This window comes from Manacus candei, unplaced genomic scaffold (genome assembly GCF_025592945.1).
Source record: "Manacus candei isolate 608988 ecotype Guabito, Panama unplaced genomic scaffold, ASM2559294v1 h1tg000037l, whole genome shotgun sequence".
NCBI classification, from domain to species: domain Eukaryota; kingdom Metazoa; phylum Chordata; class Aves; order Passeriformes; family Pipridae; genus Manacus; species Manacus candei.
Window position 1 is genome coordinate 13,270,480 of NW_026138085.1, and position 25,777 is coordinate 13,296,256.

Below are 25,777 nucleotides of genomic sequence, written 5' to 3' on the forward strand. Positions count from 1 at the left end.
AAGGTTTTAAAGCACTTTGCTCTGAAGCAGTCCCTGTGCATGGATGTAATTTCAATTGTGATGACGAGACATCTGACAATGGTCACTGTGGGAAAGTGCAACACCGAGGGCAGGGTAAATGCAGCAGAGACTCTGACAGTGTTTGTGCCCGTTCCCACTGCAGCCCTCTAGAGGTCCTGTACACAAAAACACCAAGTCACTTAGCCACAGTTTCACCCCAAAAATTGGAGATAATTTATTAAACTTTATCACTGACTGAAAAAAGTCACTAACGTCTCTTATAATAAGTTAATGTTCTTAACAGAAAAACCCCAAGCCGTGATTACTGCATTTGCTCAGACTTTAACATTTACTTTAACAGTACGGTACTCGATTGGTTCCCCTTCACAGAAGGGAGTTTTCATCTACACCGCAAGCCTTGGAATCTTCCCCACTGCTCACTCAGGCAAAACAAACTCCCAAGATGGCAACTCAGCAGTCTGGCATCCTGCTTCTCTCCTCTGAGGGTCACAGCAAACATCCACCAGCCTTCACCACCAGCAACGGCCAAAGGGAGCTGCAGCAGGTGACACGCACAGATTTGTAACTGCAGGCCAAGGTGTTCTTCAGGTTTGTGCTACAGCAGCAGAGGTCTCAGCCTGACTCCTCTCAAGGAGCTGACAAGGCAACCTGGGCAGCAGGAGACTCCTCTAACCCTCAGAGTGCTGGGAGGACATGGGCAGGGCAGGTTTGACACCTGACAGTGCCAAGATTGCACACGTGTGTGCAGCTCTCCCAGTGCATCCATGAGGGTGGAATATGGAACCCTGCTTGCTCTGGTGATACTGCTTTCATTGTTCCTCCTTGATCCTAAAGAGAGTCTTCGAGTGTCCTTCCCCTTCCACAGCCATCCCTTTGGCACAGCACTCATACTGTCCCCCAACCAGCACAGCTCCCCTGGGGCTCACCTGGTCAGTTCTTACCTTACCATGCAGAACACACTTCACTCATTGTATGTTTTGGCTTCTAAATTATCAGTGCTCATGGGAAGGGACAAACAATTCTCAAAACTTTCTGCAGCTGAAACACCCACAGTCTGGGACCCAAGAGAGCAGCCTCCAGAGAGGCTCCCCAGACACAGCGTGTTAAAGCAGCACAGCTCCTTCTCCTCCTCACCTCAAGACTCCTGGCAGCCAATGCATATGAGAGCTATGCAAGATTTCCAAGCAGGAGTCAGTGTCCTAAATTCATCTGTTCAGAATGTTTTGGGGGGAAAAAAATCTTTGCAGCCATCTGCTTTTCATGCCTGCTCCCACACCCCCAGCCCTGCCACCAATATGCACAAAGAAGTCAGCAAGCAAGATTCAGAACTAAAAAATCCTGTGTGCTTGACCACGCACACTCCCTGCTACCAGCAACACCTCTCCCTCCTCCAGCTGCAGGGAGGGCAGCATCCCACACCCCTGAACAGCAGGTCCATCCCACGCCTCAGAGGCAGTTGCAGCCTTCAGCAAGGGGGGTGACAGACCCACACTCACAGCAGCCACCACAACACTACGGAAGCACAGAGCTCTTTGGTCAGTAACAGCAGTCAAAGCCACCGGCGTCACATCTCCAACCTGTAAAAATAAACTCTCAAGCCAGACAGCTGCAGAAGCTGGCTCAGCCCACCCATCCACGCGACCAGAGAGAGAAACCAACAGGCCGTTTTGTTACTCAGCAACCTCTGTCATCCTCCTGCTTCCCCTCTTCATCCTCTTCCGTCTCAGTTTTGATCTGGGCCACCCCGAGCCGGTAGAGCGCGTCGCGGATCACCACCTCCCCCGGCTGGCAGCTCTGCACCACCTCCTGGATCTGCCGGTTCACGATTTCCCTGCTGGTCAGGAAGTCCATGAGGCGATTGTAGAGGTAATAGTGCGTGGGGTTCTCGAAGGTGATGGGCCTTTGGCGGATGTTGCTCGTTTTGCTGTCGCTGATGGCGGCGATGACGGTGCCGTAAGGCTCCAGCTCCCGGCACAGGGAGATGCAGTGATGCCGCGCCGTGGGATCCCGGGAACTGTTCTGCTCCGACCCCGTGTGAACGATGCGACGCGCCGACGACTTGGTGATGGGGTGCTGAACGGAGTGCTCAGCCACCGTCATGTCCACGCTGTAGTGCTGGTCTAGCAGCTCAGGGCAGGACACGTACTGCAGGAGAGACACACTCCAGGTAGAACAAGAAGCAATTTGCTCACAGCTAAGAGGACAATACTGGTTGGCTGAATTCAACCAGCACTATGATTCAGGACAGAGGCATGGCTAAACAATCCAGGCTGACCCTAAGTGCCACAAAGGTGGTCTGTACACTCCCTCCTCACTTGTACGCCCTCAGAGACAATCCCAAGGCACTAGCAACCCTCTTCCTCTCCCATTTCTCAAGAAATAGCAGTAGTTTGAGAGAAGTGAGTTGCTGTGTCAAAATAAGTGATGTGCTCCACAGTTCATGACCTGAACTATTAAAATGCACTCCCAGCACAGCTCTTCCTGTTAAGGACCATTAACTTAACACAGCGCCCCAAGCAACAGGTAACGTGTTCTGCTATGCTCAAAAGTGATGCACTGGCAAAGCTTAAGTCAGGAGACACTTATCAAGTCAAATTCATCCCTGGCAGTGTTCAAGGCCAGGTTGGACAGGGCTCTGAGCAATCAGGTCTAGTGGAAGGTGTCCATGGCAGGGGGGTGGAACTGGATGATTTTTAAAGGCCCTTCCAACCCAAACCATTCTGTGACTCTATGAAATGATCTTGAGGCAACATGCAGGTTATATATGCTTTTTTTTTAAAATTTTTTAAATCTCGCTTCAAACTTTTCCATACTGGACTGGCATAGCAGAGAGCAAGGGTAAGACATAACTAACCGTTGGAGGATCCATGGGGTCAGAGAAGCAGCCCTGGTTTTTCCCCCACATCTGGGAAGTCAGGCCAGGCCAGCAGAGGTCTGCACACAGTGCCACTGAAGAGGCTGTATCAACAACATACACTGGAGGCCAGTGACGTGAGGAAACCAGCAAGTCCACATGATCCCGGGCACTTTCTCCTCTTACTATGTACTTTGAGCCACACACAACCTGGAAAGAAAAGGATTAATAGCATCAGCCCAATAAAACTGAAAATTTACAGAAAAAAATTTAGACTTAAAAAAACTAGGCTTCCTTTCAGATATTCCAGACTACACAGTAACCAGACAGTCACTTTCTCTAAAGATATTCTGTTTCTTCCTCATATACATTCACTTTATCTTGTTCAGGAAGAGATGGTTTTAAATTCCACTTCAGTAGCAACATAAAGACCAGGCTTCAGATCGTGAGATCTCCTGCAGGACTGCTCATACTCCAAGCCACAAGGCAGTGTGTTTCATTCCTGAGGCTCAGAGAAGCCAATTCCATTGCTTCTATTTAATGAGGAAGTTCCATGCTGGCAAGTCAAATAGTGAACAGCAAGGTAAGAAAATAACATTGCTGACTCCAGCCTTCCTTACCTGATGTGGACACATTTTGTAGATTTTCCCTCCTGTGTGATGAGCAGAGGGTGGTGTGATGCTTGTCCCATTCTGTACAAACTCATAGAGAGCAAGGAGGGAGTAGCAGAGTTGGTCCTAGAAAAGACAGGCCCCAGAAAAAGTCTGTATGTGCCTAACATTAATGGACTCCTCCAGAGAGGGAGAAGGCTGCAGGCAAGGTCTCCCAAATCCTAATTGCACTTCACCCAATAACTTCCTAATCCCACACTGAGCACCATGAGGATGACAAGCAATTACACAACACTGAGCCAGTGACAAGGTAATTACAGCCTTCCTTTCTTCTAGCCCACAAAGGTTCAATTTACTTCACCATGTGTAAATTATCCTATAATTTGCTGGCACCCACCCCTGCCCTTAGTGCAGTCAGATGAGAAGTTAATTACCTAAGATGGCAAGAGTGGATGAGGGAAAGACAGTGAAGAACAGCTCCACTCCTGCAGGCTTGTGTGTGGGCAAACAAACCATTACCTTTGTATTTGAAGCCTCCCAGGGGATGCCACACTGTGTCAGAAAGCTCTGCAGCTCTTCCTCACTGTAAGAGTTTATCAGCTCAGGCCTGAAGACTTCGTCCTGAAGGAGCCTCACCAAGGCACTCCCATTACCTGCAAAGGCAGGAAACAAGTCTCAGCACTCATTCTCAGGAAGGGAAGTCACCAAAATAATTTCTTATGAAGACTACAGAAGCAGAGATTGTACAAGCCACTGCCAGCATGAGAAAGCTGTGAACAATCCTACTTCCAAAGCACATCACAGCCCACACTTGTCTCGAGCCCTTCATTGCTGAGGCCAGCAGACTGAGCCCAGTAGAGCTGCAGACTCCACAAGCACTTGCCTATCTTGTACTTTGTAACCTTTAGGTGACTCACAGAAGAGCACAGAGAAATGTGACTTCAGCCTTCGGACTGAGCAGCTCCAGGCTTACCCTTCACATTTCCTCCCTGGTTCCTTCTCTGGAGCTTCACTTCCACGAAAGCTCATGTAGCCCTTCTGCAGCTAAACTCTCTAGAACAGCTGCAGCCCTGCCTGCAAAACCAACTCATACACTTGTTAAGCTTGCAAAGCCTGTTTTCCTTCTTATACCTCATACCTAAATTTTTAAGGGAACTAAACTTAGCTCTCATACATCTGAGCTTGTTCCTTTCATGGTTTCTGGTTATATGCAGTCAATATGCAGCAGATATACTGAATGTTGACAACACTGACAAGGACTAGCACATCCCTCTCCTACTCTTTTCTCAAGTTCTGTAAAAACTTATTTAGCCTTTACTGAGATTGTGACATTGAGATACCAAGCACTACCTGTAATTTTCACATGTGAGTATCATGAAACAACATGAAACAAATCCTGACTGGCATTCAAGACGTGCACATATCCCTGTGCAGTCAGACCCTATCTCATTTGGGGTACAGTGTTCTGATGTCCCCCATGTCTCAAATGCATCAAATCACATCAGTGAATTCAAGCTTCACAGGACAAGCCAAAGCTCAAGCAGCAAAGTAGCCTGAGAACAGCCAAAACCACCCCAGCATTCTTGCCTTTTCTCAGCAGCCATAACTTTTAAAGAGACATGCAATCATCAATTCTCAATTCAACATGACCAAAAGACTGAAGTCACCAACACATGAAGCACTCCTTTAACAAGCACAACCCGAGCTGTTACCTGGCACTGGCTGTGCATCCAGGTTCTTGTCCTTCTCTGTATTGATCACCACTGCTCCTCTCATTAGTGGAGGGAAGAAAGGAGCAACAATAGAGGCATCAAACTTTGTGATGGGGATGCTAGAAGGAAAAGCCACCTGCTCAATCACCTCCGTCTCCATCGTGGACCAGAAGTCTTCTACATTCACTTCACTTGATGGCAAGTATTCTGGCCAAGTAAACTAGAAAGAGCAAGGAACACAGTGGTCAAATACAAATAACCACAGTTCATTTGACAGTTCTGTGTCAGCCTCAATTCAAGGCATGAAGACAACTCAGGAGAGTGCTCAGCCCAAATGTAACAAGATGATTTCAGTCTCCTAAAGTTCCCTACAATCACTTTTTGTTGGAAAAGCCAGACATGCTGCATACTCCTACTAGGGCTTTTTTCCCCATTAGAGAAGACAGCACCTCAAGGCAACTGTTATTGGGGAAAAAAAAGAATGCCTTCATGTCAAAGGAAGAAGGCCAAGTTCAACCACTTTAATCCAAGGTCCCTACTGTCTGAGGCTGCTGGACAAAAGCTGTGGCCCAGGGAGAGAGGATCTCCTTTTCCCCAAGCTATACATCAACACCTACAAAAAGAAGCTCAGGCATCACACTCCAGCCACATCCTCTTGTCAGGCATCAGCAGAAAACCACTCACAAAGGTCTCATGTACTTATCGTGCACCACGAAGACCAGAGTCAGCAAAAGTCATGATCAGCTTTGAACACAAACAGGATGTGAAGTGTGGGAAAAGCCTACCTCTATGTTTTTCAGTGCCAGGACATTTTCCACATTCCTCTGGGCTATTTCCACCTTAGGGGTTATGCCACAGATTCCACAGATCATATCATTGTAATCCCGGACTGTAAGGCATTCAAAGGCCCAGTAGCCATTGCACAGCAGTTCCTGGAGCTGAACCTGCTCATCAGGGCTCAGTTTTTTTTCTGAAAAGGAAACATGCCACTGTTACTGCTTTCACTTCCTAAAGTCAGTGGAGAGGTAGTAGGACTCCTGTGCAGAATAAAACCAAATCTGTCCTCCAGAGAATTGTTACAAAGAACTGGTCATGGAGGTACTGTTGGATTTAGGAAGTGATTTCATAGAAACATACCACAATAGAATAGGTGAGGTTTGCCTTTTTATAACCTAACAATCATCAGCAGGTCATAATTTGGTGTCTTATGGTAAAAAAAACAGAAGGAAAACCCACCAGTTTGCTCCTGAACAGAGTCGAGAATATTGGAAATGGCCACTCTGGGATCCTCTCCAAGTTTAATGTGGTTTCGGATTGCAAACAGAAGATCCAAGCTCACTAGCAACTTGTTGCCCACATTAAAAAGGCCTGCAGTTAAAACAAGACAGTTATTGTCTGTAGGGTTCCAGATCTTTCTCACAAAGAAATACATTCCTTACTGATACACAAAAGACTCATACGAGTACTGTTCAGAGGATAACGGAAACACAGATAGTACTTCTGTACTTCTGAAGTGCAAAATTTCCTGCTAAAAGATTAACTCCTTTCACGGACTTGCCTTTGAATTTAAAAAGCTACAAGGAACAGCAGCCAATCCATCTCCTCACTAGCCAATGCTGAGAAACAGCACTCTCCAAGGATATCTCTGACTATGACCTCAGGGATTGCCTTGCAGAACTCGACATTCACCATGCACATGGAGGAGACCAGTGAATCAAGGCACCATCTTCCTCATCAGAGCATTCATATGTTTTTCCTCACGAATACAGATTTACTTGCAGAAGAAATGGAAGAATAGTGCAAGTAAAAAATAATTCGAGTTCAGTACACTGGGGATGGGAACAAGCCCTTCTGTGCAAAGACAGTGCCCTGATACAGTCTCAAGGCTTCAGACTGTAGTCATGCTGTAGGTTGGCAGGCTCACATCTTTCCTACCTGTGTAAATATCAGTGAAGCTGTGGAGGGCCAGACACTGCAGGTTCAAGCACACTTTGACCTGAGCTGTAACCACCTGCAAGCGGTTAGCTGTCAGCAGCCAGCACTCCTGAGGACCAGCAAGGGAACTGTAACAGACAACAGAAGACCACTCTGAGTCAACTCAATGGGTTTTTCAGTCCAGCCCTGCAGTAACTTAAAGAATTCTTGTTGAGACGAGTTCATTAGTACGTCAGTCTAAGCCAGTTCACATCATTTACACCAGAAAAAAAAAAAGTTATATTTTAAAACAGATTCTCCTGGCAGAGTCGGGTCACTGCTCAAATTCTTTTAAGAGCATTACAGTATCCCTTCAGCTCCATATGCTGGGCACACAGTATTTGAGAGGTGGAGAAAATCTCAGCTGCCCTGGGAGAAGTGTCTGTCCCATTGCTATGGGACAACAAATGGTGATCAGTAACACATTCCACCCGACAGCCTGTCCCTGCACACACAGAGCTTCTGAAAGGTCTGCTCCTCTGCAGTGCAGCTGCTGAGGGGGAAGTTCAGACAGGAGAATGCCAGTGGCAGAAATACACCTGTCCACCTGAGGAAACAGGAATCGAAATCATATCCACCTCCCTCCCACTGGCAGAGGTTCAATTAGAGCCTGAGCAGGCACATGTGAGAGTCCCACATGCAAGAGCACTGCAAAGCAGCCCAGCATAGACAAGGATTTACAATGCACAGGCTGGTAAGTCACAAGGTGAAGGACAGGGTGCAAGACAGCTCTGTTCTGAAAAAATTACTGAGCGTAAAAACTATCTCTGCTGGAAATATCTCAATTAGTTCTAGCCTGACCAAAGCAAACATCCATCATTTGTATCAGGAAAGTATTTTTTATGGAAGAAAGAAACCACCTTAAACTCCCCAACATTTTGCAGTGGGAACAGGAGGATGTCTGGCAGACTCAGAGAGGAGATACCCTACAGGCTTTTATAAAAACCTAGTTAAGGTAATCTAGCCAATGCACTGGGAGTTTCTGAAAATCCTTCAGGTTTCCATTTGGATACTTGTTACAAAAAAGGATTCACTCAAGCACACACTAAGTCATGAAAAGAATGAAAACATCATAAGCAAAAAGATCCACACAGGAAATATTCAGATCAGGAAGAGAGAAAAGGGAAATTACATAATGCACTGTAATAACCTGTAAACCCACACGTTTTCCTCTGTCAGTCTCAAAACATCAGAATGGAAAACAAAGAGGGGATGACTAACGAAAATACTCTGTTTCAATTTAAAAAAAAAAAGTTACACCTAGACTTAGCAGCCACTCTTTGAACCTGCTAAACCCTTTCCATGCACGTGTAGGTCAGTCAGTGTTACCTTCACCATCCTCAGTGCAGGGGCTAAAGCAAATATTTCAGGCACACTTGTAACACAGAAAATCAGCACGAGGTGGAAAGAGTCACAAGAAAAAACAGAATCTTACTTCTGCCCCCCTTTGAACAAGGGGCTGTTACAGAGGAGGCACTGTGCAGATGGAGACTCGTAGTAGTTTGACCAGGATGTCTGCTCAATGGTGACTGTCTCCTCGCTCACGTTGGACAGGATGAGCCGCGAGCTGTTGAGCTCGTGGATGAGCGTGAAGATCTCGGCCAGCTCCGACTCATTCTCGGGGATCTGCATCACCTTGCGCAGCAGCTGCAGGGTGGACTGACGCTGGATCTCTTTTTGGGATGGAGTTAGGGGCTTGCTGGTGTTCAGCACGTCATTCTGACCTGGGCTGACCTCCTAGAAAGCAAGCAAAACAGATATTCAACTCAGCAAGCACAGGGATGAAATACTAAGAAGACCAAAGAAGTCACAAAAGGCAGTAAAAACACAGTAACCTTTGCACTCTACTGCTCAATCACTGACTCTAGACAAGAGCTTCAAGCCAAGATACTTCACCAAAAACACATTATTACACCCCAGCCTTTTGGGAACTCCTACTCTGCTAGACCATCACAGATTTGCCATCAAATTGGAGTGTTAGTGCAGGGATTGGGGATAGGGTGAGGATAACCACCAACAGGTATATAAACACTTTAACAATCCTGGCAATCATCACTGCCATTCTCCATAGGTTATCAGGCACAGTGTCCTGTATAACAGGCTCAGCCAGCCATGGCAGCCTGCACACCTCTTTAAAAGCTGGAAGACAAGTATTAAATGAGAACTGAGGGCTGTGATATACAGAACACACTTATCAATTACAATTGATCACCTACAGTCCTTCAACACTTTCCTCTCCAACACACAAACGCTATCAAGACAAAATACACGAGCACAGGAGAACCAAATTCCAGGTGTCCCAGGAGAACAGTGAGAACACAAACAGGCTGACCTGTTTAATCACTGAAACTCTCCTGCCAGCATTTCAACCTGGTTTTCTGACTAGTCTAACAATGAGGTAAATGATCAGTCCAAAGCCCAGAGACAACAACAACATGTGTGACAGGAATGCTGAACACATCTAGAACCAGAAAATAAGAAAAAAACTAAATGAGGAAGAGACAAGCCACATGCCTCTCAAAATGCAAGCTGAGCTAAGCACACTGCTGTTCCTTACACAGCTGTTCTGTGCTCACACAGGCCATCTCAGTTTGTTTGTGTTTTTAAAGAAAAACCAAAACCACTAAACAAAATTATGTTCTTCAGAATAAAAAAGGCAAGTGGAAGAGTCATATTACCATATAGACTAAAATTCTGTCTCTATGCTGAGTGGGCATTTCAGCTTAGAACAGGACGGCTCCTTTTTTTCATTTATTTTCTTAAAACATGACAATTCTGTATGAGAAAAGCTAACCCCTGAAACTTCAAAGGAAAATAAAATAAACTCAGAATTAATTATTTACATCCATGCAGAAAAACAGACAACTGACAAACATATTTCTGCATCAGAGAAAAACACAACCTACATACAGAAATAAATTCAGGCAGGAAGCAAAGTTGCACTACAAACCCTTAAAAATAGGAAGCTCTAATACAAAATGTACTAACTTAACTGACACTAGCCCCAAACTGATCACAAAGCACAGCATACTTGGGAGTTTTTTGATGAAGTCTGAAGTTCAACAAAGCTGACACAACAAGTGTGACTTCAGGGGTGATTTCCCCAGCACGTACCAACATACCAGAAGCATTTACAAGCTAAGGAGACACCCAGTGGTAGCATTGAGTGTGCTCAGACTCATTCTCAGCCTGAAGCACCACTGCTACAGGAATCTGACAGTTCAGATGTTATCACAAGTATTTTAAATTGGACATTATTCTGTTAGAAAAGATTACCACAATGAAAAAAAACCCAAACCATGTTCCCATGGGCACTTGCAAACTAAGGTACTTCCCTGCCCAGCCCACGAGAGACATTTGATAGAACAAACCAGCCTGAACCTTACCAGGGATTTTGCTGTTTTCTCAGTCCTGTCTTTGGCAAGGTTGTATCCACAGCTTGGACAGATACGTGGCTTGTGCCTGTTTGTATACACGTAACTGCAAGAGGGGTTCTTGCATTTTCCTCTGCCACGTGATGTCGCCAGTCCCAAATCCTGAATGACACAAGAAAGATGTTTGCTGACCTTGACTTTTAACAGTTGGACTCGATGATCTTAAACCTAAATGATTCTATGATTTTATGCCAAGAAGATTCTAGACAAAGTCTAAAACAGATTATCATACATTTTTTCCCCACTTCATAGCATCTTGTTCAAAGGTCGAACAGCGAGCCCTGTCACTTTGCACAGAGTACTTTAACTGGCACTTAAGTATTTTTGGCCAGTTCCAGAGACCACAAGCACATTAAATTCATTCAGAAATCCCTGATCCTCCCTAGAGGAACTCAAGGAGGGGATGGATATTATGCTAGGACAGGAATGAAAATCCAGCTCTTAACAAGGTCCCAAACATGACTGCAAAACAGAGCACAGTCACCTGGGATTAGGTCCAGGAGATGACACACAAAATACAGACTGTTTCATGTTAAAAATGAGATATATTTCTGCAAGTTAGTAAAACAAAAGTCACGGAATGTTCTCATCCCAGAGAGGACACTCCCCACAAAGTCACACCATTTGAAAAATTCTCACCAAAGTTACGGTGCAGCTGTACTTGCAGGAAGGGAATATGTCTGGTTTGACCTCCACTACTTTAACCTGAGATGCCCTGCTGGCCACAGCACTGTGGAGCTAGAGATTGAAAGCAGAAAAAACACCCATGAGACACCTACTGCTGAATACATGTATACATCCTGTAATCAATATCTATTAGCATTCCTGCTCCCAAGAAATTAAATAATGTTCATTTAACATCAGAGTACTACAAGACACTGTGTTTTGCATGCTAAGGCATCAAAATTCACACAGATTTATTCCAGCATCTTGGCATACTCGGTCATATTTTACAGGTGAAGAGCTCAGTATTCAATACTGCATGTCAGATTATCAAAGCACCAGCAGATCCTGAAAACATCTTCTGGAAGTAGCTGGGAGGTTCTTAAAGCAGCCAACAGCAGGACTGTTCAACAGCATCTCTCACCCACCAAGCATTTATGCTGCTTCTCAGCCGTACCATAAAAACTGCAAGTCACAGATCTCATCATCATAAGGCTGCTACCTTTTTATGCTCTATTTCTTACTCAGGTCGTATCACTCACCTGGGAGAGAAAAAAAACACAATATGGACAAAACCCTCCCCCCAAAAAAACCAGGAAAATAATTTGCATTTGAAGAACAACCCATTAGGTACCTTTCGCTCGTCAGCACTTGGTGGCTGCAGAACTGACTGGCCCAATTGTTTCAGTGTACTGGGCTTCAAGCCTGATGTTCTCACAGGGGAATGCTTGTCTAGAAGGAGGAAAGGGATGCAGCAGGTTAAATGTGATAAAAAAGGCACTGTTTCATTCTGACATATTTCGTAAATGCCACCATAGTCATGTGAGATCTTTCCTCTGAACTTGAAATGACCCAAGCAGGTGTTTCATGGCCCATTTACTGCACTCTCAGGCAGAATGAAAGTGGGGGGGGGGGTTTCTAACATAGGTCACCACCTCCCTTCAGACCTATCTTATTATTTGACAGAGATGAGTTCAGTGTGGTGAGGAAAGACAACAGCTCCCAAAGTACACCAGAGAATGCTGCTTTTACCAGTACTGGCAAAGGCCTGCCTGCTGCTCGGCTGCTCAGTGCTGGCCTCTCTCCCCACGCTGGCTGGTGCAGGCAGAATGGCTCTCATGGGTCTGGCTGCAGCCAGCAAGGAGGGCTTGGGTCTTGGTTTACTCTTTACTTCTTGTCCTTTGTGTGTAGCAGTTGGTGCATCAATTCTGAAAGACAAGAGCTACAAGTGGAAAAAAATTCTATCGATTCCTCCTCAGCTTCAGTTTTCTTCTTTTCCCTGAATTGTGCTTTATTAGCACACTGATCACAGCTATTGCAATAAAAGGAGAGAGACTGCTAAGGATACATCTGTCCTGTGACTATAATTTAGTTGTCACTTTAAAAAACATTAGCTCTCACGGACAAAGTCTCAAAGGAACAACTCTGGACTGGCACAAAGCACACAGCAAACAGAACAGAACAGGTCTTACAGGAAGCACTGCCAACTGCCTTCAATTTCTTGCACTGATTCCATCAGCACACAATAGACATCATACACTCCCATAACATGAAAAACTGACTCACCCCACTGGCTTTTTCACACCTGCACTTGGCACCTCAGAGGATGGTGGCACCCCCAGCCCCACGCTCTCTTTCTCCGCCTGCTCCGAGGAAGCATCTCCTTGCCGCTGGCTCTCCTGACCCAGCACCACTCCAACAGCACCCTGCCTGTCTTCAGCAAGCACGTTGTTTGGAAGAAAGTGAGCCTCAGAGATGATCACTTCCTCCCACTCCATCTCTGGCATCTGCCCTCCCGTGGGCACAGCGTTCAGCAGCTGGCTGACGGCTTCAGAGCTCTCCAAGGCACACTTGGAGGGACTCTCGCTGACGGCTGTCGGCTCCGTGAGGACTGACTGCTGACCTCTTTTAGCTGCTGGAGTTTTAAGAGAGGTGCCTGAATTTGGCTCAGATTTGGTTTTTGGTTGCTTTTCCTGGAAACAAAGAGAAAGTCGCATTTCAGAGCTTCAGGCTTTCGCAGATAAGTAAGTTCCCTGCACATATGCCATGTTTCCCATGGCCTATTTAATGCTGGATCAAAACAGCAAAATCCCAAGTGTTTAAGCTGTGAATTGTACCAGAGCAGACAGACAGCACCTCCTACAACAGCATAGGTCCTGGTAACACTTTATCTGGCCTCTTGGCCCTTCATGTATTATTTTTAGGCACTGTTTACTTCAGAGAATCAATCTTCCTTAAACTCCCTCAAATATCACCATTAGCATCAACATCACAAAGTCACCCACCACCTTCCCTACCAAGGCCCCACCTCCTACGCTCCTCTTTCATGGCTTCAGCTCTCTGATGCTGTCTGTTCTTCCATATTATTGAGAAACAAGAGGAAGCTGGACAGAGAATTTGCAACTTTTGGATATGTGCATTCAGAAAAGCAAACATCTGAGCAAGTAGGAAACGGGACTACTTAGGAAGGTTTTTTGACTTTAAGAAAAATGTTACTTCCACGACTAAGGCTACAGAAGTCATTGTACTGGGGACGACAAAGGTACAATGAACACTGAATTGCTAATATGCAAAAACACATCAGAAATGGAATCCAGAGTTTTTGGCATGACAAACACACTAATTCTAAGCTCACTACAGAGTTCATATTCAGAAGGATAACCTAGTTTTTTCAGAAAAGGTATCTTAGAACCTTTCTAAGGAACAGGAAGCTTTGTATATATTTAGTTTCAGCTCTACTGATACTATTATTAGTTTAAAAGAAATTGCTAATGCATATTTTTCCAAAGGCATGACACCACAAAAACCAGTGGACCTGTTTATGCAAACGTGTTCCCAGCAAAACAGAGTAAGCCTGAACTACAGAAAGAAAACTCCCTCTGAAATGTTTCAGTTCTAATCAATGTAGGATTGAACAGGAGCAGACATGTTACATTCAGGCAGAATCCAGAAACACTTTTTGCAGTCAGCCATCTCTCTACTTCAGCAAACAAAAGCTTTACCAAACAAAAGTGAAGACACCCCCATCACTATTTGTATCCTACCACACAGGAAGCCCAGCCATCAGCTCAGACACCGCAGGGTTTGTAAGCTGCCTAAAAGAATTCTTGCACCTCAATGTTTAATGGATCCAGACACAAAACAAAGGAGGTCCAGAACAAATCCACACAAAGCCACTGAATTTCAATGCCAACTAAGACCATCCTTTAAATTGTGCCTGAGGAGCCTTGTTTCAGATAGAAATTTATTTAATGAACACACATCTTTTCAGAGCTGACTAATTACCATGACAGTGCCAAGGTTTAAGTAGCAAGTGGGTTTTGCTGTGCACAATTAATAGAGATGCCAAAAACTTAAGCAGAATAGGTATCATGTCCACTCAGACAAGCTTTCCAACTCCATCAACATCTGGGAATTTCCTTCCAGCCAAAGGTCAGAACATTGTGAATGATCAGACACATTGCCATGAGACAACAATATTCAACAGCACTTCAGCTTCCACTACATCAACTTTATTAACAAACTCCCAAAGGGTCATACATCTACTATAGCTGAGAGCTGTTCTTCCTTTCTGTCGAAAAAACAATGCTGAAAGACCCCAGGAAACCTAAAGAATCAGTTCTGGTATATCTGACCTCCTATGCTAGATCTACAGGTCTAGAAATACCACAGGCACTCATAAAATCAGCACTTTTTGTCTGAAAGTTAGGAAAGGAAAGATAAATTTACCTTTGGGATCCATTTCCCTCCCAGGAAGTTCCCACATGTTGGGCATTTTGGTGGCTTATGCCTGGTGACGTAAGTGAAGGAACAGCCAGGATTGGTGCAATTTCCATGTCCCCTGCGAGTATAGGTGGTTGTCTGAAACAAGAATTGTAAAGAATTTCTCTACAGATCTGAAAAACACAAAGCTGTGCTCATCACTCCCTTTTTCCTCCTAAGCACTTTACAAACGTTATTCAGCAAAACACCAGCTTTGCACTATTATTCCTTTTACTGAACAACCACCACACAGCTGGATCAGGGTGAGTCAGCACCATAACTACTCCAAGTCTAAACTCTCAGTCTACACAAGAGCCTTTGGTATAACCAGAATTAAGATCAACCTGCAGAGCAGAGATGAGCAATGCACATAACCTCTGGAGAAGCTACTTTTGCATTTACAGTGATGCAACAGTTCTCTTTGAACATGGAAAAGTCATAATAAGATGATATAAAAATGATTCAAACAGCAGTCCACAGTGAGACGAGATGTGATTAATACTCATGACAACGGGGCAACAGGGTTGTTGTATGCGGTGGTCGAGTACTCCCTGGTGCTTCACCAACCTGCTATGAACTACTGAAACACCAGCAGCACCACCAGGCAGTATTTATAAAAACAACCAAAGCAGAACCTGTCATCTTTGCCAGGACAACTGCACCAACACGTGGGAGTTTTTGTCAGCACAGCACTTCCCAATATCCTGTTCTCAACACTCCCGAGCGAGCTGTTGTACTGTAACTCCTTAACTAGGTACGGATTTTTCTAGAAATGCAAGAGTTGCTGTCAAAGAAATGAGCCAATTTTAGCCTGACACTTCTCAGGAACAAAAACCTGAGGTACTTCCATTCTCCCCAAGACACCTGGAAGAGCATCACGCTATGTACCACTATAAATACCTGCAGTATAGAGAAGCATAGAGAAACTGGAAAACAGCATTTGATGCTAGCTTATACAACACAAGGAGCTGCAGTGCTGACTGTACAATGAAGTCCCAAAATGACTACAGAAACACAAGTGGCTGGAGTGGTTTGATTAGAGAAGTAATACTATTCTTCCTCAGGCCACACAGTCTTTTACATGTCTTTAAAACCTCAGGTCACTGCTCCTCTCCTGTCACACGGCCCAAGTGACAGCCATCCACGAGACTGAGGAGTTCATGTTTTCCTGTCACAAGAGCACAATCTTGCCCTTAAAGGGATGGACACCAGCTGGGATGAAGGGATGAAAACAAATATGCACTCAAGTAGAGCATGTAGATGGCTACATACAAACTGCTGTTGACCAGATGTTTTGTGACAGCTTTATCTACTCCACCTGTTTCCAAGAAGTTCCTTGAAGAAAAAGGCAGCAAAACCAGGCCCCTATGAGACACTCTAGGAAGTCACAGACCCCCATTAGCTTATGCAAGACATAAAACCAGGGACAAAGGAATATATCAACTGATATGATGACTCCAAACTGGATTATCTTTAAGAACTGATTCAGGATCAAAGCCCTCCCATTCCAACATCTTCAAGACAAACCTATGCAATACATCCAAACCTTAAAATACCACAAGACTCTGAACTTCTTACCAATTTAATTGATGCTGGGTTCTCCACAACAGAATGAGCTGGCAAAGGTAACATGATGAACTGTGTTGCAGGTGTGGAGGAGCTATTCTCTTCAGTATCCTAAAATGAAGTAAAAGGGAAAATACATGCAGAAAAAAACAGACATGGTGACCCATATCCCTCCCTCTCATTAACATTACCAATAAACACAAGTCCTAAGGACTGATGAGACCAGAAGGCAGGACAGAGCAGTGACCATTTCAAAAGCAACGGCCTTGCCAGGTTCATTCTGGAAACTACCAAACTCTTCACACCTTGAAATTGAAAACAGTGAATCCAACTTTTCACTGACTAAGGTTTTCTATAACTGATCCCTATCACCTTTGCTTAAAAGGACTCCCTTCTACATCTCTGCAACCAAGAAAACACCTATCAGGACCAGAGAGACAGCCATTTTTTTCTCCCCAAAATCTTGTAGTCCAACTGCAGAACTCAATTACTGGCACTGCAATACCACAACTATTGTTATAAGAAACAATAAAAAAAAACTCAAGGAGTCATCTTGAGGTACAAGTGATACCAGCACATGGCTGATTCAACCCGGAAGCAGAGACACTGTGGTCACCAAGTTACTTTTGTATCACTGATTACAAAAGTTGCTGTTTTCCTCAGCACTGAGCATCCCCACCCTGCTGGCCAACAGAAGATCTCCTGCACCCGCCAAGGATCTTAATGTAACATGTGACAATGTGCACAGACAAAGAGGCCTCGGACATTTCAGGTGAGACTCTGGCAGGAGTCTGAGTGTCACTAGAAAAACTTACCCTCCCTGTCACCACGGTCACCACAGACACCCCATCGGGCACCTGGGGACGGGCCACAGCGATGCTCCCATTGGAGATGTCCGTGGAGCTGCTAACAAGAGTCTCCTCAATAACCACCCGGGCCGTCTGATACGGCTGTCCTTCTATTTCCAAAGAAGCCTCATCCAAGAGGATATCTCCAGCCACTTTTTCTGTCACAGGGCCAACGTAGTGAGAGAGAACCTCCGAGGCAACAGCTTCCTCAGCAGGCTCGGGCTGGGCAAAGGCTGCAGCCTCCTCTGCCAGCCCCTCGATGGCAATGCACTGCTCCGAGACACCGGCCTGGCCCGAGTCCACGGAGAGGATGTTCTGCATGGCCTCACGGGACACACCGGAGATGTTCCTGGGAGCTGTTAACCCCTCGGGGGCTGCTGGGCTCTGTGCCACACATAGTTCCACTGACTGCCTGCTCCTGTCCTCCTGAAGAGTGGTTTTGGGAATAATTATATAGTCAGAGCGAGGGAGAATCTTGCGGAAGCCTGGAATGTCTGGGACTACTGCTGTTCGTGTGGACGCCTTGGAGTTCTGTGGGGAAAACCAGAGGATGGAATAAATGAATATGAGAAGAGGAAGAGAATCAGCTCTCAATCCTGCTATTTTAGTGCCTAAAGTTCACATGTTTTCCTGAAGCAGTTTGCTGGGAATTTCTCCGCACGACAGAGCCTGCAGAATCCTTCTCAGTCTTGGTTTTATCACTCACTTTCCCATCACTCACTCTGATGATACAACACAAAAATAACTACCATGAGCGGGTACTAGACATATCCATCTTGAATTTCCAAACATTCTCCCTTGACTGAACAGAAGGCAAAGGCAAGAGGCAGTGGCCTCACACAGACTCTTTACAGGCAGGAATACAAACTGGGATCTGCAGTTAAATGACACACAGTGCTGTGTAAGTAGTGAAGGTCTTCAGCTGCCACAAAGACGACTTACCGGGTCCAATCCCTCTTTCTCTAGCTTGGCTTTCTCCAAGTAATAGCTTTTTTCAGCCACACTGAGCAGCCTCCAGCTCTCACTGATCTTTTTGTTGATTTCAGACTGAGGGAGGTGCGGGAGCTCTTGCTGGACTTTCAAGTAAATGTCATAATAGTAGAGAAGGTAAGCAGATCTGGAACACAACCAGAAATTGAAACATAAATTCCTTAGGAAAAAATAAATCCACAAGGTTTATGTTTGTCTTGAGGTCATTTTTCATTCAATTCTACTTGTAAATCTATTTTTTAACTAAATGAAAAGTAAGACTCTGGGGAGAACCTCTGAAGGAAAAAAGAGGAACCTCCGAGAGAAAGCCTCAAGCAAAATGTTCTGGGGTACATAAACTCTAGACTGAGCAACAGTGGCACCTGTAAAGAACATCAGAGCAGGCCCAAAGTGTCAAGCTGATGTTTCACATATGATGTTTTACACTGTGAAGCGTTCCAAGTGCCCTGCAAAGTTCACTCATATCAGAAACAAGGAAAACTGGTGCAATACCCTACTCGGGAGCTGAATGAAGGCAGAAAGGACTTACCGAGGCTTCTTCGCTTTTTCTCCATGATCACCAGCACTTTTATGTTTCTTCTTCTTCTTGCATGGCACTGGTGATGCATAAGTGTAAGTGCTCTCTATCTCCTCCATCACCACAGTCACTTCAGCGCCATCATAGGGAGCCTCCATGGCTAAAACACACACTCTGTGTTATGCTCTTGACAAGTTACACAACATTTCTACCAACACAGACTTTTTTCATCACCTTAGCAAACTGGCAGCATCACTGGCACCTAATTTTGACTTTAATTAAGCCAAGGTAACTGTGTGTCACCTATTTACCTACTTCTAGAAGAAAACACCTCCTTTTCTATAACCTCAACACCATCAGCTCAGTGCAAACACACTGCACCTGCACTTCCAAAGCTGCAGTTCCACAGGGAACTCTGGGGTAAGTTTGGTGACCCAGGACAAGCCGTGCACGCAACAAGCACCTGCCTGGCTACAAACGTCACACCAGGGCCAGAGGCTGGACAGGCAGGAAGCCTCACAACCCTCTCACCCACCGGCACATCCCCGGGGCTCCTCCCTTGACAGCAACAGTAGCTGCAGCCACTGGGGCGTGGGGAGGACATGGGAAGTTCTGGGCCCCTCAGTTCAGAAGGACATTGAGGGGCTGGAGCAGGTTCAGAGAAGAGCAACGAGGTTGGGGAAGGGGCTTGAACACAAGTCCTATGAGGAGAGGCTGAGGGAGGTGGGGTTGTTTAGCCTGGAGAAGAGGAGGCTCAGGGGAGACCTCCTCACTGTCTACAGCTCCCTGACAGGAGGTTGTAGCCAGGTGGGGGTTGGTCTCTTCTCTCAGGCAACTATCAGTAAGATAACAGGGCATGGTCTTAAGCTCTGCCAGGGGAGGTTTAGGTTGGATATTAAAAAGAAGTTCTTTACAGAGAGGGTAATCAGACAGTGGAATTGGCTGCCCAGGGAGGTGGTGGATTCTCTGTCTCTGGAGGTTTTAAGGTGAGACTGGATGTAGCACTCAGTGCCATGGTCTGGTAACCACGGTGTTAGTGGCTCAAGGGTTGGACTTGATGATCTCAGAGGTCTTTTCCAACTCGGCTAATTCTATGATTCTATGAATAAAGGCCCCACGCACCGTGCCAGGCGAAGCCCTGGCCTGACCCGCACCTCGGCCCCGCTGACCCCGGCAGAGCTGCAGCCCGGTCCCCGAGCCCGGTCCCCCCTCGCGGCCCACGGCCAAGTGGAGCCCCCCGGCCCTGCCGAACGCTTACCCGGCCCCCTCCCAGCTGCCCGCACTCACCGGGCAGCCCCGGGGCCGCGCGGGCGGGCGAGCTGCGCTCACGTCCCCGCCGGGGCGCGGCGGCGCGGAGGAGGCAGAGGCAGGGCCGCGGGGCGGTGTGGCGGGGGGCAGCGGCGGTGTGGCGGGTCGGGCAGCCCCGGCATGCTGCGCCGGCTGCGGGCCCGGCCCGGGCGGAGCGCGGCACCGCCGGGGACTCCGCGCCGGGGCCGCCGCCGGAAGTGGCGGCCGGGACGGCGTCCGGGGCAGGGCGGGGCCGGACGGCGTCCGGGAGGGGTCATGATTCCTGCGCCTGCGCCGTTTCCCGAGAGGGCGCGGCGCAATTAGTGCTTAATTAGCGAAGGGCTCGGCTGCGGGAGCGGCGCGGTGTTATGAGGTCTGTCGGTGGTACCTGGCGGGCGTGTACACCGAGTTCTCGCAGCGTTCCTTCCTTCACAGCAGGTGCAAGCCTGGCTCTTCCCCTCGTGGGGGGGCGAAGCTCTGCTCCAGGCTCCAGTGATGTCCCAGCAGTCAGAGTCACAGGTTGGGAAACACCTCTGAGGTCATCGAGTCCGACCAGTGACCAAGCACCACTGTGTCACCCAGACCATGGCACTCTCGTCCTGTCGCTGGTTGCCTGGGAGAAGAGCCCCACCTGGCTACAGCCTCCTGTCACGGAGTTGCAAAGAGCGATAAGGTCACCCCTGAGCCTCCTCCAGGCTGAATAACTTCAGCTCCCTCAGCTGCTCCTCATCACACTTGTGCTCCAGACTCTTCATCAGCTGTGTTGGCCCTCTGTCGCCTATGGCGACTTTTAGCCTTCAAAACTCTGAGGGAAATGCTGATAAAGTTTCCATAGGCAACAAAGTAATTGTTTTCTGTTTTCATGAACACTAAAACTTAAGTGTTTTGCTCCCCAGGGAACAAACAGCCCCACTGGGCTCTCTACCCATAACCCTCTTCCTTTGGACCTTCCGGGAGGTGGGATATTGTGCAGTTCTTGCTTGAACACGTTTTTCAAATTACACATTTTGGCTTTTTTTTTTTTTCTGTATTCATGTCTATTTCTGAGTTTTACATCATGACTTCTAAGTTTAGAGAAATGTAAACCACATCTATTCTGTGCCTTCTCTGATGGCAGAGGAGCAGAACAAGGGCTCCTCTTGCTGAGTAAGTCATTAATAAACCCCACAAAGCAGAGATACGACAGGCAGTATTAAATCTGCAAGTGGTTATTTATTCTGCTGAAGTCCTGCGGCCTTTTCTGGGCTCTGTTAGTGTTTATGTGTGATAATTGGTGGCAAACTGTCTGTTCTTCATCAAACACTGCACAACTCCATCCAACTCCTGCACTTTTCTGAAGCTCCATGCTTTTATTCAGATCAATACACAACCACTAGAATTTTGTTGGAATTAACACATAGCCAAATATTTGGGTCAAAATGGCTGATTGGCTTTGCAAGACTAATGAGCAACTGAAAATAATAAGAGAAAAAATCTTGAAGGAAAGCAGTCATGTTTCCCTCATCATTCATGAAGGAGTTTCTGAAGACGTGCATGCTGTCAGTGGCATTAGAAACTCAAACTCTTTCCTAAATTGGGCAATTCGACTCTTCCATGGACATATATATGGCTTTATCTCAGGAAAAAAAATTATATTAACAGCATGTAAATTATTTTAACTATGCTGTAATGGCACTTTGAGGATCAGGGGAAGCTGCTGCGTAGGGGTGTCTATTGTAAGCCTGAGGAGGGTTACAAAGGAGCCCCCGCTGTGACAGGGGAGAAAGGTACTCTCCCCACAGGACACTTTATGCATCATTACATCAGGAAATGAAAACTAATGATGGAGATTACACAGGGATCTCCCTCTTCATTTCCCTGATAAAGTACAAGAGCCTCTTTGAAGGAGTTCAAAAGGCAGGCACACAGAACTGCAGCAGGTACCAGCCTTTACTTCTGAAGAGCTGACTTCAGAGCCTGCTTAAATAGATGAGAAACTAACAGATTATTGTTAGTTTTATCCAGCTCCAACTCCCTCATCTGCAAAGCCTTCCAAGGCTCCATCTCTGCTCCTATTCAATCAACACAATGTTGCTGTGTGAGTGCTATGGAGCTGTGCCATCATTTCAGAGAGCAATTTGACATCCTCTCCGTGTCAGCCCTCAAACAGCATCAGCTTCCAGGAGGTTTCATGACCCCATCCCCTGAAACAAAAGCCACGTGAGATTAAGTCAGCAAGGAGGAACACACTGCCAAGGGTTTTGGTGGGTCATGTTCACCGTGGAGGTGGAGGGCTTAAACCCCCATGGGACCTACTCTGGTGAGGGAGGTGTGCAGGTGGACCTGCTGTCACAAATAGTCACCAGGGACAGTTTCCATTGGTCCTTCCAAGTCAATTTAGGCCTCCCAGAGATTTGCTCAGACACTACAGCGAGGGGGGTCTTGCTTTCCTCTGAGAGTAAAACCACGCTGGGGAACAGCCCTGTGGCTCTGCACCATCAGCTCCAGCTTTCAGGTCACTCTGCCCGGGGGGGCTTGGTGCTGACAGTAACTGCAGCAGCTGGAGGGCTGGAGACAGAGAAGGAGCGTCTGTCTGTCTGTCGAAGGGTAAAGGAGCCCCTTTCCCTCAGAGATGTTGGAATAAAAATGTTACTATTTTTAAAATGGCACCAGGGGAAAAGCAAAAATGAACTTCTTGTATTTCTGATGAATTCTGGTCTGTTTGGGAACTGTTTGCAAGAACAAACATCAGGAATCTCAGAAATGTTAACATTTTTAGTGTTTCTAGTTATATACACGGGTTTTGGAGGGGTGGGAGTTACAAAACAAAACTTGGGCTCTTAAATGTGGCTGACTTTATTGAGCAGGTAACTCACAGCATAGAATCAATAAGAAAAGGGACCAAAAGTGATACATTTAATTTGGGCAGCAAAGGGTCTCTTCTTGTTTTATCCAAAACAAAGCATTGTTAAACCAATAGTTAGTTATTCCACCAACCTCTCATTTAATCTTCTAGGAGCATAAAAATTTCAATTTCTCTGTGAGGCTGTTCTAGCCATACACAGCACTTGGGATTTCTGTGTTTATAAAACAGAGCCCATCTCTCTTTGAAATTGCTTTGGCTCCTGAGCTGCTATCCAAGCAATCTGTTCCACAGCAGTCAAACAAGCACGTCTTTTACAGCCAGTGAAATACATTTCTTTTTAAAAGGTTACAGAAAACATTTTCTAGACATTTATTCATTTTTTTCCTAAATAATAAAAGAGGAACAATGACTCATATTACCTCTCTATTCTGGTTATTTCAATAAAATTGTTAACAAGGCTTAGAGGTGACCTTCGTATTTTAAGCTGAAATTTGGTCTTTATGCAGTTTTCTACTAAACGAGTCATAAAAGTATTATATGTTAGGTACTGAAAATAATGAAAGCTATGAGAAGAGGCATAGTTAAAAAGCCTATCTGTAGAGACTTCACGAAGGAGAAGAGAAACCTAGTGATACATTTGTGTAAAATAATGAACAGTACAGAACAGGCTAGGCAAGCGTTCCCATTTCTTCTTTACTGCTGATAAAGGAAAGGGGAGAGCTTTTGAAACTGAAAATTCTAATTTCGTTCAGATTTGGAAATGGAAACTTAACCATTCAAAGCTCACAGGAAGAAATACCTCCAGCTTTACTGACAGTTGATCACAGAGCAGCATAGGATGTCAGCAAGTATCCAAAACCCACTAGAACTTCCAGTGGATAATGCACCCATCTAGAAAATTGTGTCAGGATAAAAAAAAAAAAAAAGAGCTAAATATCTTATTTTTAAAGAATAAACTCACCACTGTCTAGAGGAGTAGGAAAAGTTCCCCGAGGCCCTATATCACTGTAAGAGTCTATTAGAGAGGATTGAATACAGTGCTGGTGGCCATTAAACGTGAAGCCTTGGCAAAGTCTGACATTTTATAGGGTCCTGAATATATTTTCTTTAACTAAACATTTCTGTCCTACTCATTTCTTTCCCCAGGAACATCAGGAATAATGTGGCATTGTCCCTAGTTTAGCTGGACCTCTCCCCAGTGAGCCAGAAAAATGCCTCAAGAAACAGATTCTGAGTTTTCTCCCAGTGTCTGTAAGCTGTGTTCACTATTTGCTTGCACAAACCCCAGTGGAGCCCTGAGATGCTGCATGGTCTGTCTATGGCACACTCATGACATTTTTCTGAAACCACTGCTTCTCACTCCCTGTTTGAATGATGAAAAAACTGAAGAGATTAAAAAGAATACCTGAAGATGGATATCTCACAAACCCAGTGGAATCACTGTTCTACACAGATGAAATCTGATCCCATCTCTGTCAGCTTGGGGCTGGGGAGGGGGTAAGATTCCTCAGGAAGACTGAGCCTCACCATCTCCCAGCAGTGCTGGTCCTCACCCCTGCCTGATTAAAGCTTCCTCAGAAAGGCTGACAGAAGTTATGGAGGCACTTTTCACTCCAGCATGGACAAACAGCAAAGGGCAGCACAGTGTCAGGAGTGAGAGCAAGAGCCAACAGCTTCTCTCCTGGTCCAGCACAGCTGGTCACCTTAATAAAATGGGTGGGAAACAGCAGTCTTCTCAAAGCTGAGGTGGGAATGCAAAATGAGCTCCCTCAGGACCTGGGATCCATGATAAATTCCATTAATTTCTGGTCCCAAAGCACTGAGACTGGTTTTTCAATCTTGTCTCCTACAAGATAATTAAATACATATTTTTTAAGAGATAGCCACCAGAACAAACCACTCCTTGCACTCACATCTTCCCCTGGAGATACAATGAGCAACAGGAGAAATGTGAATCACTCAGTGCTACATTGGAAAGAGCTCAGATACCACTATAGCTGTCCTGGGATATATAGAATACACGAGTCCCTCCAGAGTTTTGTTCATTCTCCTGCTCTGCAGTGTATGTGAAAACTAAGGAGGCTCAGGTGTGCTGTCCCATGTCATGCCTGAGTATGTCTGGGATGCTGACAGCATTGCATCACTGATGGACTGCTGAAATCCTCCAGCTTCCCTTGCAGTGGGAGCTGCTGGCTTACACCACACTGCTGCTCTGGGATAAGTGCTGAAATGCCACCCCAGCAAGGAGGCACTTTACCTGAAAACAAAATCCAGCTCCACTTGTCAAGTATAAAAGGTGCAATCCTGGTCTTGGATGTTAATCTCGTTTCAAACAGAGCAACTGAGTGGAAAATTAAGTACCCCGACAGTTCCTGTTTTTCAGTGACATTCAGAACAACTGCATCTCCTTGTGTTTTGAGCAGCATAATGCCATTACTGAGCACAATGCTGCTAATCTCATCTCTGCTCTTTCCTCTGAAGGGGAAAACATCAAAGCTTTAACATTTGCACCTCCTACCTGGTATCTATCTACTGTTTCTCTACTCTTCCGCCCTGTTCCCTAGTCTATGTTGAGCTGAAATCCTTGCCTTATCACATTCAGCAGTTGTCTCTTGACTGCAAGAATTAAAAGGACTTGGAGTGTGTCTCAGTTTGTACAACAGCATTTCTAAATGTCTGCATGTCTCTGGCAA

General features: G+C 45.8%; 1 protein-coding gene across 1 annotated transcript; it reads right to left on the bottom strand.

The window, feature by feature from the left end:
• Positions 1-205: 205 nt before the first annotated feature.
• Positions 206-20,469, bottom strand: HMGXB3 (HMG-box containing 3). Its single transcript, XM_051793843.1, has 20 exons — positions 20,240-20,469; positions 18,965-19,112; positions 18,388-18,562; positions 17,413-17,976; positions 16,610-16,708; positions 14,999-15,130; positions 12,836-13,242; positions 12,302-12,477; positions 11,904-12,001; positions 11,246-11,344; positions 10,559-10,708; positions 8,608-8,909; positions 7,134-7,261; positions 6,435-6,566; positions 5,984-6,168; positions 5,199-5,418; positions 4,006-4,139; positions 3,496-3,612; positions 2,876-3,085; positions 206-2,166 (listed from the first exon to the last, which is right to left on the bottom strand). The coding sequence occupies exons 2-20, from the start codon at positions 19,108-19,110 to the stop codon at positions 1,696-1,698; spliced, it is 3,945 nt and encodes a 1,314-aa protein (XP_051649803.1). The 5' UTR covers positions 19,111-19,112; positions 20,240-20,469; the 3' UTR covers positions 206-1,695.
• Positions 20,470-25,777: the final 5,308 nt, after the last annotated feature.